At 39.3% G+C, this 16,928-nt stretch overlaps 1 protein-coding gene across 2 annotated transcripts in view; it reads right to left on the reverse strand.

The window, feature by feature from the left end:
• Nucleotides 1-15,987, reverse strand: part of helz2b (helicase with zinc finger 2b) — a 28,449-nt gene extending 12,462 nt beyond the window's left edge. For both annotated transcript variants that reach the window (XM_079875290.1, XM_079875291.1), the window contains exons 1-8: nt 15,865-15,987; nt 13,290-13,878; nt 12,313-12,420; nt 11,682-12,205; nt 7,715-8,365; nt 5,788-6,580; nt 4,288-4,363; nt 11-4,094 (exon numbers count right to left, since the gene is read on the reverse strand). In XM_079875290.1, coding sequence (XP_079731416.1) covers nt 11-4,094; nt 4,288-4,363; nt 5,788-6,580; nt 7,715-8,365; nt 11,682-12,205; nt 12,313-12,420; nt 13,290-13,811 — 6,758 coding nt within the window. In that variant the 5' untranslated portion in view covers nt 13,812-13,878; nt 15,865-15,987. The remainder of the gene's footprint in view (nt 1-10; nt 4,095-4,287; nt 4,364-5,787; nt 6,581-7,714; nt 8,366-11,681; nt 12,206-12,312; nt 12,421-13,289; nt 13,879-15,864) is intronic.
• Between the last annotated feature and the right edge of the window lie 941 nt (nt 15,988-16,928).

The raw sequence follows: 16,928 nt of genomic DNA on the forward strand, positions 1-16,928 counted from the left end.
GTATTCTTACATGTCTGGAATGAGTTTTGGGATCATCTCCACTGTGAATGTGTCATCCCGCTTGAATTTTTGGGTGTTCATGTGTGCACATTTTATGCTAAAGTGAATAATTTTGGACTTATTCACACTGTTCTCAGGAGGATCGAAATACTGAGTTGTCACACCATGGGCCACCCAAGTAAAGTATCCTGGATCCAGCTCTGACTGATCTGCTTGGATTTTTTTAACTCTCTTTCGGATACAGAGCAAACACTTGGCCAGGTCAAATTCAATTGCCCATTTTTTGACACATTCTACAGGCAGAGAGAAAGTTCCAGAGAGTCTGGAATTATCAAAGGATGGCATCCAAGTTATTTGCACATTCTGTATCACTACACAATCACTGTCATCCACAGCAGTTGCAGCAGACTCCATTTCACAGAGGGGCTTCCATATCTGCACATACTCCTCTACATCCTTATAGTGACCTTTGGATGGGCGGTTTGCAAGTTTGGAAAAGCAATTAATAGGATTGCCAGTGTGTTCCACACAGATCTCAAAGCTTGAAGTCACGCTCAATAACTGTACAGTTGGCGCCCAGTAGCCCCTGTCCCTTTCTGAGGTCAGCTGGACCTGGACAGTGTCTCCAGCTTTCAGATAGAGTGTGAAGTCAGTGTAATGATCATCTTCTGACATAAAAGTGCGATCAGGATCCAATCGAGATGTATCCTGCACTTCGCTGATTTCACTATGATCACTCACATCTGCTGCCAATATGAGGGACTTCGCCTCTTTCCACTGTTCATCTCTCACTGCCTCAACAATGGCGTGCCAGGTGTTTTGAGGTATCTTTGAACAGAATCTTAAGTTCTGCAGTGGGCTCTGGGTCATGCTCAGTGAATACATCCGTTTTTTCCAAGTCAGTGTCACTTGCTTTTTGTTAAATAACGGTTGATCCTCAAGCTGTAAATTTCTGTACTTAACAGGAAGTCTGTCCGGGAAAGTTCCTTTATCAAACGGAAATGATAATTTGAAACTTTCGCTGTCACGTTGGACACCAGTGACAAAAGTCATTTTGTATGTGCTTTGTTTTTGTAGACTGACTGCCAGATGAAGTGACTCTGCTTTACTCTCATACTCCTTTGCCCTCATTTCTCCTCTTTTACACTTGTCACACAACAGATCAATGTCTGTCTGTGAATACTCAACAGGACGATCACTGAGAACTGCATGCATGAGCCTCTGAAGAATCACATCTATGTAACGGCGAATGGGTGAGGATGCATGTGTGTATGTGTCCAGATTCAACGAATAGTGCCCAAGTAAAGCATCTGTGCATGAGAGAGAACGAATGAACGAAGCTTTTTTGATATAGGCCTTAAACTGATCAACTGCTGGAACCAACTGTGGATGAATGTCATCTGTGGAAATAAGGTCAGCCATTTTGTAAAAGTTACATGTCAAAGCTGCTAATTCAATCTTTTTCCACACAGATGTCAGAATGATAAAACTGCCATTATTCTGCCCACTGTTTGAATCCAGTTGTTTCTCCAGTGCTTGTAGGGACTCACATTCCTCCTTGACTTTCTTTAGTCTACTCACCAGTTCAGGTGAAGCAGTCACTGTGTTCGGAAACAGGGTTTCTTGATCAGTCAGCTGATCACTAGCTCTTTTAAACATCAACTTCAGCTCCTCCATCATTAACCTGCACTTGCTGTCTTGTGATGATCCAAGATCAGCAGGATTGGAACTGTCCACTTGTCCAGAGAGTCTTTGTGTCCTGTGATTAAGTGCAAAACGACAAGCCACAAGGATGCAGCCTTCTAGAGAATCCAACTTCATCTCATTTTCACCTGGCTGGTTGATGATGCTGTCAGTCTCACTGTAGGACAATGCCCTGTTTGACTTTATGCAGGAAAGCACCAACTTTTGCTCTACAAGTTTGCCTTTTGTCTTTTCCACTTTCAGAATTAAAGAGATTGCACGACGATTTTTGCCTGGCGTCAGACTCCACATGTATGATTGTGCACCCAAGTCCTGAATATCGTCCCCAGACACATAGCTAAAAAAATCTGCTTTGTGAACTCCAATTTCAAAATGATATTCAGAGTCACTGACAGAGATGGCATCTTGTAGGTGGCTTGATAAAGGGCTGTGGTTATCATCAGGGTTAGGATTATTGTTAGGGTGGACATCTCTAGACCCTAGAGAATAAACAGTGAAGGTGATTCTGTTATTCAGGTTCAATCGATTTCTGTCGATATGAAATGTCAGGTGTGAGGAGAAAGGAATGAGTTCCATATGTCGATTACTGATGTACTCTAATAGGTCTGCTGTTGGAGGAGCCTGACACCTCAGAGGAGTGCAGAGTTTAGTGTTTGTGTTCTCTGTCAGAACTTTTGACACTTCATGGCTAAACATTATGTTTAACTCTTCAATCATTAGATTTGCTTCTCTCTTCCCTGGCTTCCGGTGTTTATCAGGTTGGGCATAGTTCCAGTCTTCTTTAAGCCGTGCTTTGCGTTGGCTTCTGGCAAAATGGTAAGCCACCCTGACAAGGTCCTCCAAAGTATCAAATCTCTGCTCACCATCACACTGACTTATTATATCCTCAGCCTCCTTGTAGGTCAGCTTCTTTTTAGAATTGATCACAGAGAGGTAAAAGTTCCTTTCTGTGATAATGCCTGATTGCTTTTCCACTTTGACAATTAATGAAATGGCTTTACGATCTTTGCCTGGGAGAAGACTCCAAAAGGTGGTGGAAAGATGTTTTGGGAACATGAAAGTAGGTTCGTTTCCAGGGACATAAAAAGTTGCTCCCCTTTCTTTTGCAAAGCTATCAAGTGAACTGTCCTTAGGCACGTATCTAGCCACATCTGCAACATGAACCCCAATTTCATAGCAGCTTCCCAGATCTTTAACACTAATGGCATCATCCAAATCTTCAGCATTGGGTGGATCAACAGTGAAGGTTTGTAAAGCACTGAAATCTTTTCTTTTCTTGTCATCAATTCCATCAGTTTTCATCTCTGAAAAGGTATCCTCTTGCATCAGAGGAAGAGACATTAGTTTGAACTCTGATTTTAAAATCTCAAGTCCCTCCTCAAAAGATGTCCCAATTGGTAGAATATCTGTAACTTTGCCTAGCGGAAAGGAACAGTGTTCTTTCCAGCCCAAAATCTGAACAACAAAAACATAGTTCTGTTTTGTTTGTTCATCCAGAAAAAAATTTCTTGTTATTGTCCAAATGCCATTGACAAACTTGTATACTGGAATACAATTGCGAGTCTCTTTTTTTACCAAGATACGTATTTTGGTGGTGTTGCGGTTGAGGGGTATCATCATTTTTGGAACCAAATATTTGTCAGTGTTTTGTGTTCGTCTTTGGTAATTTTCAGCCTCTAATAAACACACAAATTCAGAGGATGTTGGTAGTCTGTTTGTACAACCTAAAACTCTCCCAGTAAGAGAGCCAGCATTATGTCTGGTCTCAACCACAACTTCATCACCAGGGAAAGACATGCCAATGTTTTTCCTCCCTTCAATATGAATGATTTCAGATGGGTTATCGTAAGGTAATACGTAACCTGATTGGTATCCTTTCATTACCAATTCCCCATGCCTGTAGATACCAGGCTGTTTCCTGACCAACTCCAAGAGATTTTCCTTTTCAGAGGAAAAGAATAAAGGCCTCTTTTGTTCATTCTCTTCATCTGAGTCCTGTACATCACTTTCATAGTCTTCCATCTCTTTCAATATAGTATCAGTTTCGGCCTGGGGAGGTACATCATTCTCAGAAATTTCTAACTTTTCTGTCTTCTGAAATTTAGAAATTTCCAATACTTCCTGTTGTAGAACATCTCTGGTAAAATCATCTGGTTTAGCACTGCCCTTGCTGATGCAACTTTCTATGTAGGACCTCCAGATTTTTGAACACTTTCCAAAACAACAAAGAGCACCAGCATCTCCAACTACAACCACCAGCGATTGGGCTCTGGTCAAGGCAGTGTTTAGTGCTCGAATGTCATCAAAAAACTCAGGGCAGCTTGACTCTGATTGAAGAAGTCTGTCTCTTGTCTGAACTGTTGTTATGATGATGACCCTGAACTGATTCCCTAAGGACACAGAATTTGAATGGGGAGGTTGTAATTTAAAAATAATAATAAATAATTTTAAAATGGATATACATATTGACACATTGTGACTGAAATAAAAATGTAACCCATTTTCTTTTCTTTCTTTTTTCTTGATAAATCAAACATGTTCCTTGAGCTCCAGTAGACAATGATATTCTGAACCCCACAGTACCTTGAACATTTGCTAAATTCTGAACAGACACTCCATGAACTCCATTCTGACGGAGATGAAGTCTGATGATCTCAACCTGAAGAATCGAAGGGGAAAAAAAGGAAAAATTTGTGGAACAGGATGTGGATTGTATTTTTGTAACTTTACCATTTGTTATGGTAATTGAATTCAAGCCCTTTAAAACTATGTATTATCAATAACTTTTTTTTAAATAGTTCTTCCTCAAAATTACAAAATCTTTGATCAAACAGTTAAAGAACCAGAATCATTAAGAGGAATCACAATTGTTAAATTCTTTACAATTCTCATCCCTAATGCTTGAATAATATAAAAAATATATATTTAAAGGGATACTTCAGGATTTAGCATTAAGCTTTGTATTAGTAGAAAACCTGTAGTATTTTCGAATTATTCGAATTATCATGCTTTCCACCCTCATATCCCCCTGAGAGGAGAGATTTATGCATTTTTTGTCTGGAAAAAATCCTCCGATGACGCAAAAATCGTCATTTTGCGTCATCGGAGGATTTTCTGGCCAGAGGCTAAAGACTACAGCCAGTAGATGGCGTTGTTCCGCATGTTTTCAGCCCGCCCATAGAGGGTTGGATCTCACTCACAGAATGTACACAGTGTCAGCCGTCTTTCTTTGGAAGCTAAGCTAGCAGGCTCTTGTTCTGTGGAGAAAGCTGAATAGTAGGAGAAAGCTGAATAGTAGGAGAAAGCTGAATAGTAGGAGAAAGCTGAGTAAGTAGGGGTTACATCCTCCTTTTCCCGGACTTGTCCGGCGGGCGAGATCGTTCAAAATGTCCGGGATTCGGCTTTTGCTTTCTGCGGTCGCCATTCATTGTTTACATGCACACCTCTTGTTTCAATCTAACTGAATTCATTCCAATTGGTGAATCTGAATGTAGTGTTTACATGAACGCTAAACAAGTGATCGGTTGATGTGCGTTTTACCATTGCTAAGAAAATTCCTGCTCCTCCGTGAGCGATGCGAGACCCGGCGCGTCTCAGTATGTATTGACGCCACCGGCCTCGCGCCGTTCTCCCGCGGCCGTCAGCCTCGTCCTGCTCGCCACAGTAAACATAATGGCGACTGTAGAACGCAAAAGCCGAATCCCGGACATTTTGGGCGAACTCTAAATCCCTGGCAAACTCATCACGTAGGCTAGCCTTGTTGTTTTCAACTGCGCACTCTTACCGGTAGGCGTGGCCTCCTAAGGCAGCAAAGCAAGTGCATTCTGGGAGTTGTCTTTTATCCACATAAGCCAAAAATACATTTTCTGGCTTTTCTCAGTCTAGAAAGCTCCAAATTCAAACATTTCTTCTACTTAAATGACCTATTTTAAATACACATTCATCTTCCCAGAGGTGAAGTATCCCTTTAATTATTCATTTATCAAGTCACCATGCATACTTATATGGTATAGCATAATTAAGTTTTAGTCATAACATATTTGTCATATGTCAATGCTGTTTATCACAACAACAAAAAAATACCTGTCGGCCTTCACTAAGAACACAGATCTGCTTTGGCTCTCTTTCACCCCATTCACTTGGCCAATCAGTCAGAAGCCCTTGCACCATGTTTACCACACTGTTGACCTCAGCAAGATTGAACCAGGACATGGAGGTGGAATTCAGACGGCATTCTCCTCTGACATGCTGAAAGATTAGAGGGTGTAGCCTCGGGTGGGGTGGGACATCTCCTTTGGCCTTGATGCCATCACTTACATAGAAGTAAGTGGATACAAAGTCCACTATTTCTGTGGTGGAACGGTAGTTCTCATTAAAGATGACTCTGCTTTTCTTGGCAATGTTGCTGCTCTCATCCTGGTAGTAGTGGAAGAGACGATTGAGCAGATTGTGTTCTGATCGTTTGTCATCAGTTACAGAGAAAAGTTTTGGAGCCATCTGCATGTGGTCTCCTGCTAAAACCACTCGAGTGTGTTTGTCTGCTAAACCCAGAGCCATGAGCGCTTCAGCCTCCAGCATCTGAGATGCTTCATCAATCAGGATATGACTGAAGAAACCTTTAGGAAGCTTCAGCTCACGGAGATGCCGTGCCATCGATGTGGTGGTAATAATGATGCGGTGTGACTCTAGATCAGAGCGTGCTGGGAAGATGAAGGACTGTCTGTCTGGAGAGCAGAGACAGTATTTCAGAGTGATGTCATCGGTTGCCGCGATGGAGGCCCCACCCTTGTTTGCCTTTATCCTGAGTAGTTTGAGGTTTGGGTGTCCATTTGTAATGTATGAATGGAAGTGCTCTCTGACATATAAATCTGCAGAGCTATAAGGAACAAAACTCAAAGTTAGATTTCTTAAATGGACGGGAGCTTTTATTTTCACAGGAGAAGTATTGCAAGGCATCTTAAAGGGTTAGTTCACCCAAAAATGAAAAATTCTGTCAGTAATTACTCACCCTCATGCCCCTAAGACTTTCGTTCATCTTTGGAACACAAATTAAGATATTTTTGATGAAATCTGAGAGCTGGCTCACTCCTTCAGAGGCTGCTAGGTAATCAATATCTGCCAGCCCAGAAAAGTTAGTAAAGACATCGTTAAAATAGTCCAAGTGAAGACTCATTTTCTTCTGTGTGGGCCTCTGAGTGAGTTCAAGTAGTGTAACAGCGCAGCGCTTTTGGGTTGTACGTCAGAATGTAAGCTCACTATTGGCCGATGCTGGTCATGTGTGTAATGCTAGCCAATAGTGAGCCTACGTTCTGACGTACAACCCAGAAGCGTTGCGCTGTTACACTACTTGAACTCATTCAGAGGCCCACACAGAAGAAAATGAATAGTTGAATACAGTCGTTATTTAAAAAATGTTTGCGCACAAAAAGTATTCTCGTCACTTGATAAACTTAAGGTTGAGCCATTGTAGTCACTTGGACTATTTTAACGATGTCTTTACTTACTTTTCTGGGATGGCAGATATCGATTACCTAGCAGCCTATGAAGGAGTGAGCCAACTCTCAGATTTCATCAAAAATATCTTAATTTGTGTTCCGAAGATGAACGAAAGTCTTAGGGGCATAAGTGTGAGTAATTACTGACAGAATTTTCATTTCTGGGTGAACTAACCCTTTAATACAAATTAAATTTCCATCTGTTCTTGTTTCAAATAACTGGTAATAACAATTGATAATATTGCATTTTGTGGTCAAATATTTGTATATAATGACCACTAAACTATATTTTTTTTATAATGTCTAATATTACTTCTCAATTTCTTTTTGAAGAAATTTATTTTTCAATTTATTTTAAAACAAATATATAATATTAATAACTCAAACTTTAATGTCTCAAATACTTCATCGCAAAACAAAAAAACATTGGTTGATGCATGATCCTGATCCCTTTGTAGGGTTTATTTTGTGGTAATGATTGGTTAAAACTACATTATCATTTATTTATAACTTACCTGTTAGTATGTGTACAGATGAGCACTTTGTTTTGAGAACGAAAGGCCAGCTTTTTGGCTGCTGAGGCGAGACAGAGTGTCTTCCCGGTGCCAAATGGTCCGTATATTAGCAAGGGAGGAGCCACTTTGTTGCTCTCGCACTTGCCAAGGATGAAGTTCAAGGCAATTTGCTGTTTGTTGTTCAATTCAGACTGTTTGGTTATGTCCACAGGGACACAACATTTACTAAGGTCAGGTAGAACAATGTGCAAGTCTGGTAGGTGATCAATAGCCTGGTGCATCTGACAAAATGACAGTCTGTTCAGCTGAAACTGAACCTCCATTTCACACCTGTTTTTTTTCCTCAGCTGTAGCTCAGACACACACTGTGCAGACAGCTGAAGACCGATGTGACCCTCGCCAGCAGCCTGTTTGAGCACCAATGCCTCATACGTGTGGTTTCTGTGCTCTACTGACACACTGGCTTTTGCTGGTATGCAATTCACCAAAGCCATCTGCACTCCTCGTTTAAGAATCTGCCCTTCAGGCGAGTCTAGTGTGAGCGAGCAGGACACCTTCAGAGTGGCAAAGAGCTTCCCTGGAGCAGCAAAAAAACGTGATATGCCATCACTCAACTGGTCAGAGAGAGACACACTCCCACTAACATTTAATCTGCAAGTTTGGGGAAAAAAAGAAAACATTTGCAACTGTAAATATATGGCAAAGGTAATCTAACTGTAAAAAGAGGGAAAATAGCATTGTCAATACTGATTAATTAAAAGAATCTCTAATATCGACCACAACTCAATATGCTACAGATGTACGGTGTATTTCATTAAACCATTTGTTTACTTTTATTTGGTTTGTGATCTGATGATTATATAGCACCAACTTGAGTGAAGATTGGACCATTTGTAGAAGGACTATGTGAAGGAAATTTTTAATTAAACATAACATACATTTCTTTTTCTTGCAGTGTTAACATTTATACACTTTTGAATACTAAATGTCCCTAACACTTGGGCCAAAGTTAGTGCATCTGAATCTAACAAAAGAGGAAACAAAACTAGACAGCTGTGCATTTTATTATATATACATTTAACCTCATGACCCTAGCAACAAGCTGAAGTATCAAGGAATCCATATTTGCTTCCATATTTGGAAAAAATTATAATGAATCATGTCACCTTTGCCTACTCTTTTTGTCAGGGGGAATTCTCTGAAATTGATCCGAGATCCTCCCGGCTGTGATTGAAGCATATTCAAAGGCTGGTTATTGATGTGCAACAGGTTAGTGGAACACTGGAGACCTTTATTCCCATGTGATAGTATTCATAAGGTGCGAGACATCATCTCAGAGTGAGGCTCTTAGGCGTCCAGGGTTACCGATGGGGTCAGGTAGCTATAATTCTTAGGCATCTTGTGTTATAAGAATAGAATTCTTAGGCATCCGGGTTTTTCTAATGCGTTCAAAGAAACTATACTTAGGCGCGAGGGGTTACCAACGTGGTTAGAGTGGGGGTCACCTGAGGATAATTTTGGAGGTGTCGTGGACACCTGGTTTAACTTAAGTCATGTGCGTAGGGGAATTTCTACCACAACTATTTGTCTTTTCAGACCGACTAGTATGCCAAATTTTACTTGTTTTTACCATACAATAATGTGGCCAGCTATAGACATCTATGTAAAAAAATTAATAAATCATAAAACAATTACAATAACAGTGTAATGTAATAGTGGCTACACACACCCAATATGTGTGCCACCTTATTATTTAAAGGGATAGTTCACTTTGAAATTAAATTTTGGTATGTTTTAGCTTACCTCAAGCGCATCCAAGATGTAGGTGTCTTTTTTTCCGCAGTAGTTTCAATTTTGATATTTTTAGGTCAAACCGTTCTTGTCTGTCAGTCATATAATGCAGGTCTATGGTCACCACCTCAAAGAGCATGCACAGAGTCCAAATTAAAACAATTCCCCATCGTCCAAATTAAACAATTCCCCATCGTAAGTACACATTGATGGCCTAAGACACGAAACGAGCGGTTTGTGTGAGAAAACGAACAGTATTTATATCGTTTTTAGCTCTTATACACAGCCACGTCCAAGTGATCTGAGGGCGCGCGCGCTTCCTGCTGTGTGACGTGTACGCAGACTGGTGCATAGATATATACACTAGATGTCGCCTTGTCTACGGCAGTTCATTGGAACAAATGTCTTTAAGGTGACATCTAGTGTATATATCTATGCACCAGTCTGCGTACACGTCACACAGCAGGATGCGCGCGCGCCCTCAGATCACTTGGACGTGGCTGTGTATAAGAGCTAAAAACGATATAAATACTGTTCGTTTTCTCACACAAACCACTCGTTTCGTGTCTTAGGCCATCAATGTGTACTTACGATGGGGAATTGTTTAATTTGGACGATGGGGAATTGTTTTAATTTGGACTCTGTGCATGCTCTTTGAGACCGTGACCATAGACCTGCATTTAAAGACTGACAGACAAGAACGGTTTGACCTAAAAATATCAAAATTGAAACTACTGCGGAAAAAAAGACACCTACATCTTGGATGCGCTTGAGGTAAGCTAAAACATACCAAAATTTAATTTCAAAGTGAACTATCCCTTTAACAGACGGTAACAAGTGTCCTGTCTGGATCAATCACACCGTGTTTTGGCTGTTCTTTGAGTTCAAAACAGTGAAAACAGTATTGTAATCATAATACATTCCACCTATTCAGTTTGAACCTTAACACCAACCCATTCATCCACTTTTCCTTTCAGCCATATTTTCATCTTTTACTACGACACCATCTTAGCTATGCATAACAACAGAGGTGATTTTTAAACTGCCCTGCCCATGTTTCATCCACTCATTGAAAATTAACAATTAACTTGTTAGAAAAGAATGCCTTTAATCTTTGCATTGTCTGCTTTCAGTTACATTTAAATATTCAATTCAGTGATTATACCTGCCTAGTACTATCAGACTCAGAGGCCATTAAATGCTATGATAACATGGAATGCCTCTGATCCCAGTATAAGTTCAAATTCCAGAGTTAGAGTGCATGTGATGAGAAATAAGTAACGTTAAAATACACTATTTTAGTAGTAGAAATTATATTCAAAAAGTAAAATCTCTAACTTATTTATTTAGGTGATAAAACACTGTTGCCATGGGACCCACACTAAGCCAGTCTGTGACAATCAGTATGCAGACCATATAATAACCTAGGGAGAGAAACTTATCTGCAAGGGAAAATATGTCTATGGGTGTGGCTGATACTATGACATTACATAAATTATATCTCTTAATGATGGTGTGGCCTGTAGACATCAAAAAACGATTCTTGGACTTAGATCAGCACTTAACACTGTTTACAATTACATACTGGATCTCTACCATATAATGATATAACCTCCCTTAGAACTAAAAAAAAATCATAATAATAGAATCCACCTGTTCAGTGTGAACCTAAAACAGTTTATCCACTTCTTTATTCATTTTATCTGTGTATTACATAAAGATTCATTGACTTTGACAACTTTGCCCATGTTTCATGCTATCATGAGAACAGCTATTGGCTTGAATTTACATTTAAAAACAAGTGAATATGGTAATGGATAGCTAAAACATAATGTGTCCATAGTCGATAATTATAAAAGAATTAGCCTACACTTTTGCCGAGCCTGCACTGGTGCGAGCTCAGCAATAGACTTCTTACCGACAGTCAAAGAGGCATTACGTCACAAAAGTGAGGACTTGTAGGAAGACCGCAAGTGTTTAGGGCACCATTTGGGACAGGGCCTGTGATGGTTGACCAATGAAATCAGCTGTGGGGTGGGATGGGGTTTGCGCTTAACTGGTTTGGGGGGGCACTATATTTATATGAATCACACATTCATATAAATATAGTAAATTTGAAGATTTACACCTTAGCATACATTTCAAGTGGTGTATTATTTCTATAAGATATTTGTACCTGCTAATGAGCTTCTCCTCTGCAATTTCCTCTCTGAACAGAAAGTGGTGAGCTCTCTCTCTGTAGTTGTCTTGGTGAAGTGGGGAACTGTTATCTGCATGGGGATTGAACTGTAGGTTCATCTGGGGTGATTTGTATTTACTAAGCAACTGCTCGTCCTCCTCCTTTCTGGCAAAGAAGGGCACAATGACCCTGTTTCCTCTGTTCCAGCGCTCATCCGAAAGAATCTCGGCACATTCACTCTCTTCTGCCTCATCTGGCTGGACATGGAACTGCTGACCGACTCTCACCTTCAGCTTCCGGAGAAGAACTGGTCGAATGTCGAAGTCAAACACCAACCACTGCTCGTACACTCCAGGGCGGAACGGCAGAAAAGACACACTCAGCTGGTAAGTGGAGTTAGAGGAGCGAAGGTGGTGGCCTGCAGTGTGTGTGACTGGGGGAAAGGTGTTCTGTAAACTGTCACTCAAAGAGAAAACAGCACCATTTTCCACTTTCAGTAGAGCCACATGAGCCAAGGACCTCTACACAAACACACATGCACACACACAAAAGAAACAAGGAGGTTATCAATAACTAGTGTGCAATTAGGCTGAATGTAAAATGATCCAGGTTAGTGTGTATTTCTGACCTCAGTGGTGATTGTGAATTTCCATCTGATTTCATTGTCTTCTTGTAAACAGTCTACACAAAGATTCTCATCGTGTGTAACACACACATCGTCCACCTGCTCAGAGATCTGTAAAATACACACACGTGTCCATATTTGTGGATTTTGTTACTTTTTATGCTAGTATTTAATTAAATTATTAACTACTAACTTAAAAGTTACCATAAATACACAAACAACTTTTTCATTTCTCTATAATATGGCTCTCATATGCTTGACTGGTATATTGTGATTTTCTTTATAATCATTTCAAGAACAAACATCATCAATGTCAGCATATTTAGCAACTAAAAGAGGAATACACTAAACAACTTTTAAAATCAGATTTGAAAAATCTAGGCACCGTACACTTGCAGACTTTGTAAATGGTTCCAAAGAAATACATCATACACTAAATGATTGTGGATCACACACTACCAGACTTTCAAGTCTGACCACAAACGTATGCAGAAACATGCACCTCATTGCTAGGGGATGCATGACAAATGAAAACAACATGTGTTCTAAAATCAGCTCAAAATAACAAACATGTTTGATACCCTCTGACTGGATGGAATCAAAAATTGGAGTCTGTGACCATGATACACTACACAATTTTCTGTGTAACCTGTCAGCTCCAACTGCCCAAAATCTAGAGACTGGCTATGATTTTCGGCAACTAGCATGGACTCATCCAGACTGTAAATTGAATAAAAAATCTGTGCAAAAGTTGTGCAGTGTATTACATCCTTAAAATTAAACATATTTAAATATATTTGTGTGATGAAAAATCTTTTTTTGTGTGTGTGTGTGTGTGTATGTGTGTGTGTGTGTGTGTCCCTTTAATCTACATGGTTTCAAATACTCATAAAGATAGATATCATGTCTTAAAAACATTAAAGTTACATGGACGGAATTGGGCAGGGTTGCAATCTTGTGCAGGATTTCATTGTACTCACGATACGAATCTCATTGCTGCTGGTTCTGTACTCTTCCAGAAGTTTTTCCTGGTATGAGGAAAGCTCATGAGAGCTTGACTGACCATCTCCTGGTCTGCTCTGTTCAGCCAGTCGTTCTCTTTGCGTGATCAGATGAATTAAACTCTTGTGGTCTAGGTTTGTGTTTTTTTGCAAGTTCCACACCGCAGCTTCTTCTGGACTGCTGGCAAACGTGCAACGGTCATGATGCACATAGCACCCGACATCCTCCTTGAAATACCAACACACTTCATATCGAGCAGGTCGTGGGTGAGAGGGCCGAGAGAACACAGGTCTCCATTTGTGACCTCTGACCTTTGCTCTGACAAGCAGCAGATTGTGAGAGCAACGGTGAGGCGTTGCAATGATGGAGTAGGAAATGCGAGAGTATTCATGAGTGCAGACATTACAAGCAGCTCTCAGCTCGTACATCTGCATGAACTCCTGCAGCTGAGCATCTCTAGCCTGTACCGTAGACATTTCTACAGATTCAAGCCATAACATCCATGAAGTCTGACATGAACACCATCTGCTGGGCACCCACAGCTTCAAATACTGCAGTAAATTCAACCTAATGTGAGGAAAGAGAAGAACACAGCTCATCAGATGACTTGTTTACATAAGGGAGAATGCAAATACTAGCCTATTTAAAAGAGCATAAACCTCAACTGAAAACAGAATCACATTACTACTCTACTTAGACCTTTGAACAGCTATAGGGAAGTATAAAGGATGATTTATGACCATGAAGGGAAATAACAATTAACTTTCTACATGACATAGGCCTACTGCTCAAATGGTGCAGTATCTCATGTTTTATAAAAGATAGAGATCCAGATGTTGCTTCTTAAAATGATATTGCTGGTAACTGTCAAATAGGCTTTTGAACTATTTAGATATAAGTTTTCATTTTATTTTATAAATGTCAAATTTACATGCTTTTTGAAAATTTTGTTAAATAACCTTAAAGCAGTCTGATAATAACTGCTGAGCTGTCGGATCACATTAAAATACTGTATGCAAATGTGCTGGGGTCTAGTCACATATCAGCTTTTTTTGTGTGTGTGAATACAGCACATTTTAAAGAATAGAATAAAACATTTCTGCTAATTTGCCTGTTGTACTTTATTTGAATTTACTGGTGGTAAGCAAAGATTACACTGCAGAAAGACAATGTAATAGTTGGCCAGAGCTGTTGTTCTTGAGGTTATGTGAGAAAGAAAATCTGGGGTGTACAATACAAGGTCAAGCTTATCATGAACAGAAGACAAAACAAAAGACTTATTTTCCTATTTGACAAGTGCAACCTAGCAACCAGAGTGTGTGAAAACCACAAAAACAAGGGATATTAACTCCATGTGAAATGCCACAGAACAGGTTTTGGGTCAAGTGGCTTTCAGACTGATTAGTGTTGTTAGTCAACCACAAACCTCTTTAACCTGAAGCCTGGCTTCAGATCATGTAAGGATTATTTTAGATCAACATGTAATGAAAAAGGTCTATGAAAAGTATGTAAACTGCCTTTGTAAATATTACACAAATGCATTACACAAAACGTGCATATATACATAAGGATTAATTTCATTGCATATTTATCTTCTGGTACACAAAGAGAGGTCAGGTATCAAAGCAATGAGGCTGTTGCTGGGCAGCCCTGCCGTATATTGAGGTGGTTGCTTCAGGCTAGTTGCCTAGAGTAAAAACGGAATTATTATTATAATTATTGTAACAGTGCTCAACGGTACCATTGTATGCCCTCATGTCATAAGTATGCAGACGTTTTGTGGTGGCAGCAGGAAATCTGACCAGTTTGACAGCTTTTGAGCTCTCATTTTCCATTTAAATTAACAGTTTATTACTTTAAACACTACTAATGGCCCCGTATCTTCCCATGCATCACATTACACACATTCATACCATTTAGAGTTTATGGGTGAATAGTCATTCATTATTCCCTATGTGTGTTTACCCAGGTTTGTACAAAGAAAAGAAAAAAAGTGCAGTTAAATTTTGAAATGTTCTGTCTGAGACATTTTTTGTTCTTTAATTCTGGTGTTTTAAATGTTAATCTTACAAGTAGACCGCAGATGCAGATTAATTTTCGTCTTAGATGCTATCCTCCCTCAGCTGTCAAACGTCAGGTGGGAAATGCTTGTATGACCGTTACGACAAAATGGCAAAAAGAGTAAATGTTTTATTATTATGAATATGGCAAAGGGCATTGTTGTAAATTTCTGTTGTAGATTATAGTTTACACTTACAGTTGCACCGTCGCACCCAACGGCCAATGCAAGAACACGACAGTATTGCACTAGGCAACAATAATATTGAAAATTGGCTTTGAAATAAACCACGGTAAATGAAAAGAATCTTAAACCTAGCTTACATAGTTTTAAAGAAGTAATTAAAGACGGTGATATCTTTGAGAACACTAAAATACTAATGTATAATTCTCTAATGAAAAAAAAAGAACAGCGCGCGCCTGACGTAGCAGAAGCGTAAAGCGGAACAACACCCATATTTTCCACACAAATAAAACATTTACTTTTGAACCCACCTTTACATCTCTGAGGAGGGAAATGTGCGGCCACCTGCACTCGAAACCATCTCAATCAAGTGCATACAACGCAAACCAAACTTCATGATAGTAAACTCTACTTGAGTTTCGATTTCCTGGGCTGGCTGGCTGGGAGCCAGTGGTGAGTGATGAGTGACGATGTCGTTGGTCACGCGTCCCTTTTTTTTTTTTTTTTTTTTTTTCACAACGACAGACTGCACGTAAAAATAGTTGTCTAGCAATATGTCTGTATGGGTCTCTCATTCACTAATAATTGCATAATTTATTTAAACATAAATTTGCACACTGAATCAAAAGGTTTTTGGTACGAGATTATCCTCCCAGAAAGTGTTGCTCTCTTTTAAAATAAATTTAAATCTCTCACGTCAGCGAGTTCCAGATGCCAGATGACTTTATTGAGTTATTAAGATGACTTTACATCTACCAATCCCAATCGCTTCTTCCGTTTTAATACAACAATGACCTCATCTCCTCATCTTTTTTTGGATCATCTCCAAACTCGTCACAATTAGGCTATTTTTATATACTGTCTATGCCATTTCATTATCATCTTGCTTTCTTTTTAATGGTGGTGCATGTACAATTAGGTTTTTTTTATATATATATATATATATATATATATATATATATATATTTATTTATTATTTCTCTTTATAACATTATACTTCAAAGGTTTCTAATATTGACAGAAAATACAAGTTGAATATTATGCAGACAGGATTTTCCCATAGAATGGATAAACTGGTACATACCATACCACAAAAGATACTGTATTTCTAATTAAAAAATACTATATCAGATGACGAGTCAAAGATGATTTCAAATGCATAATTATTTTGACTCAAAACACTGAACCCCTTAGACTAGAAAAGATCCCTTTTGAAAACTCAAGCTGTCAATCTCAAGGTCACTTCATCATTATGTTTCTCTCAACAACCTTCTGCAAATCTGGTTTAGAGTCTGAACAAATTCCTTTCCCAGTTTAAGCACCAGTTAGATTCATTTGCAGGCAGACTATCTGCAGCCTTGATTCTATCAGTTAT

Source organism: Squalius cephalus, assembly GCF_949319135.1.
Source record: "Squalius cephalus genome assembly, chromosome: 7".
Classification (NCBI taxonomy): domain Eukaryota; kingdom Metazoa; phylum Chordata; class Actinopteri; order Cypriniformes; family Leuciscidae; genus Squalius; species Squalius cephalus.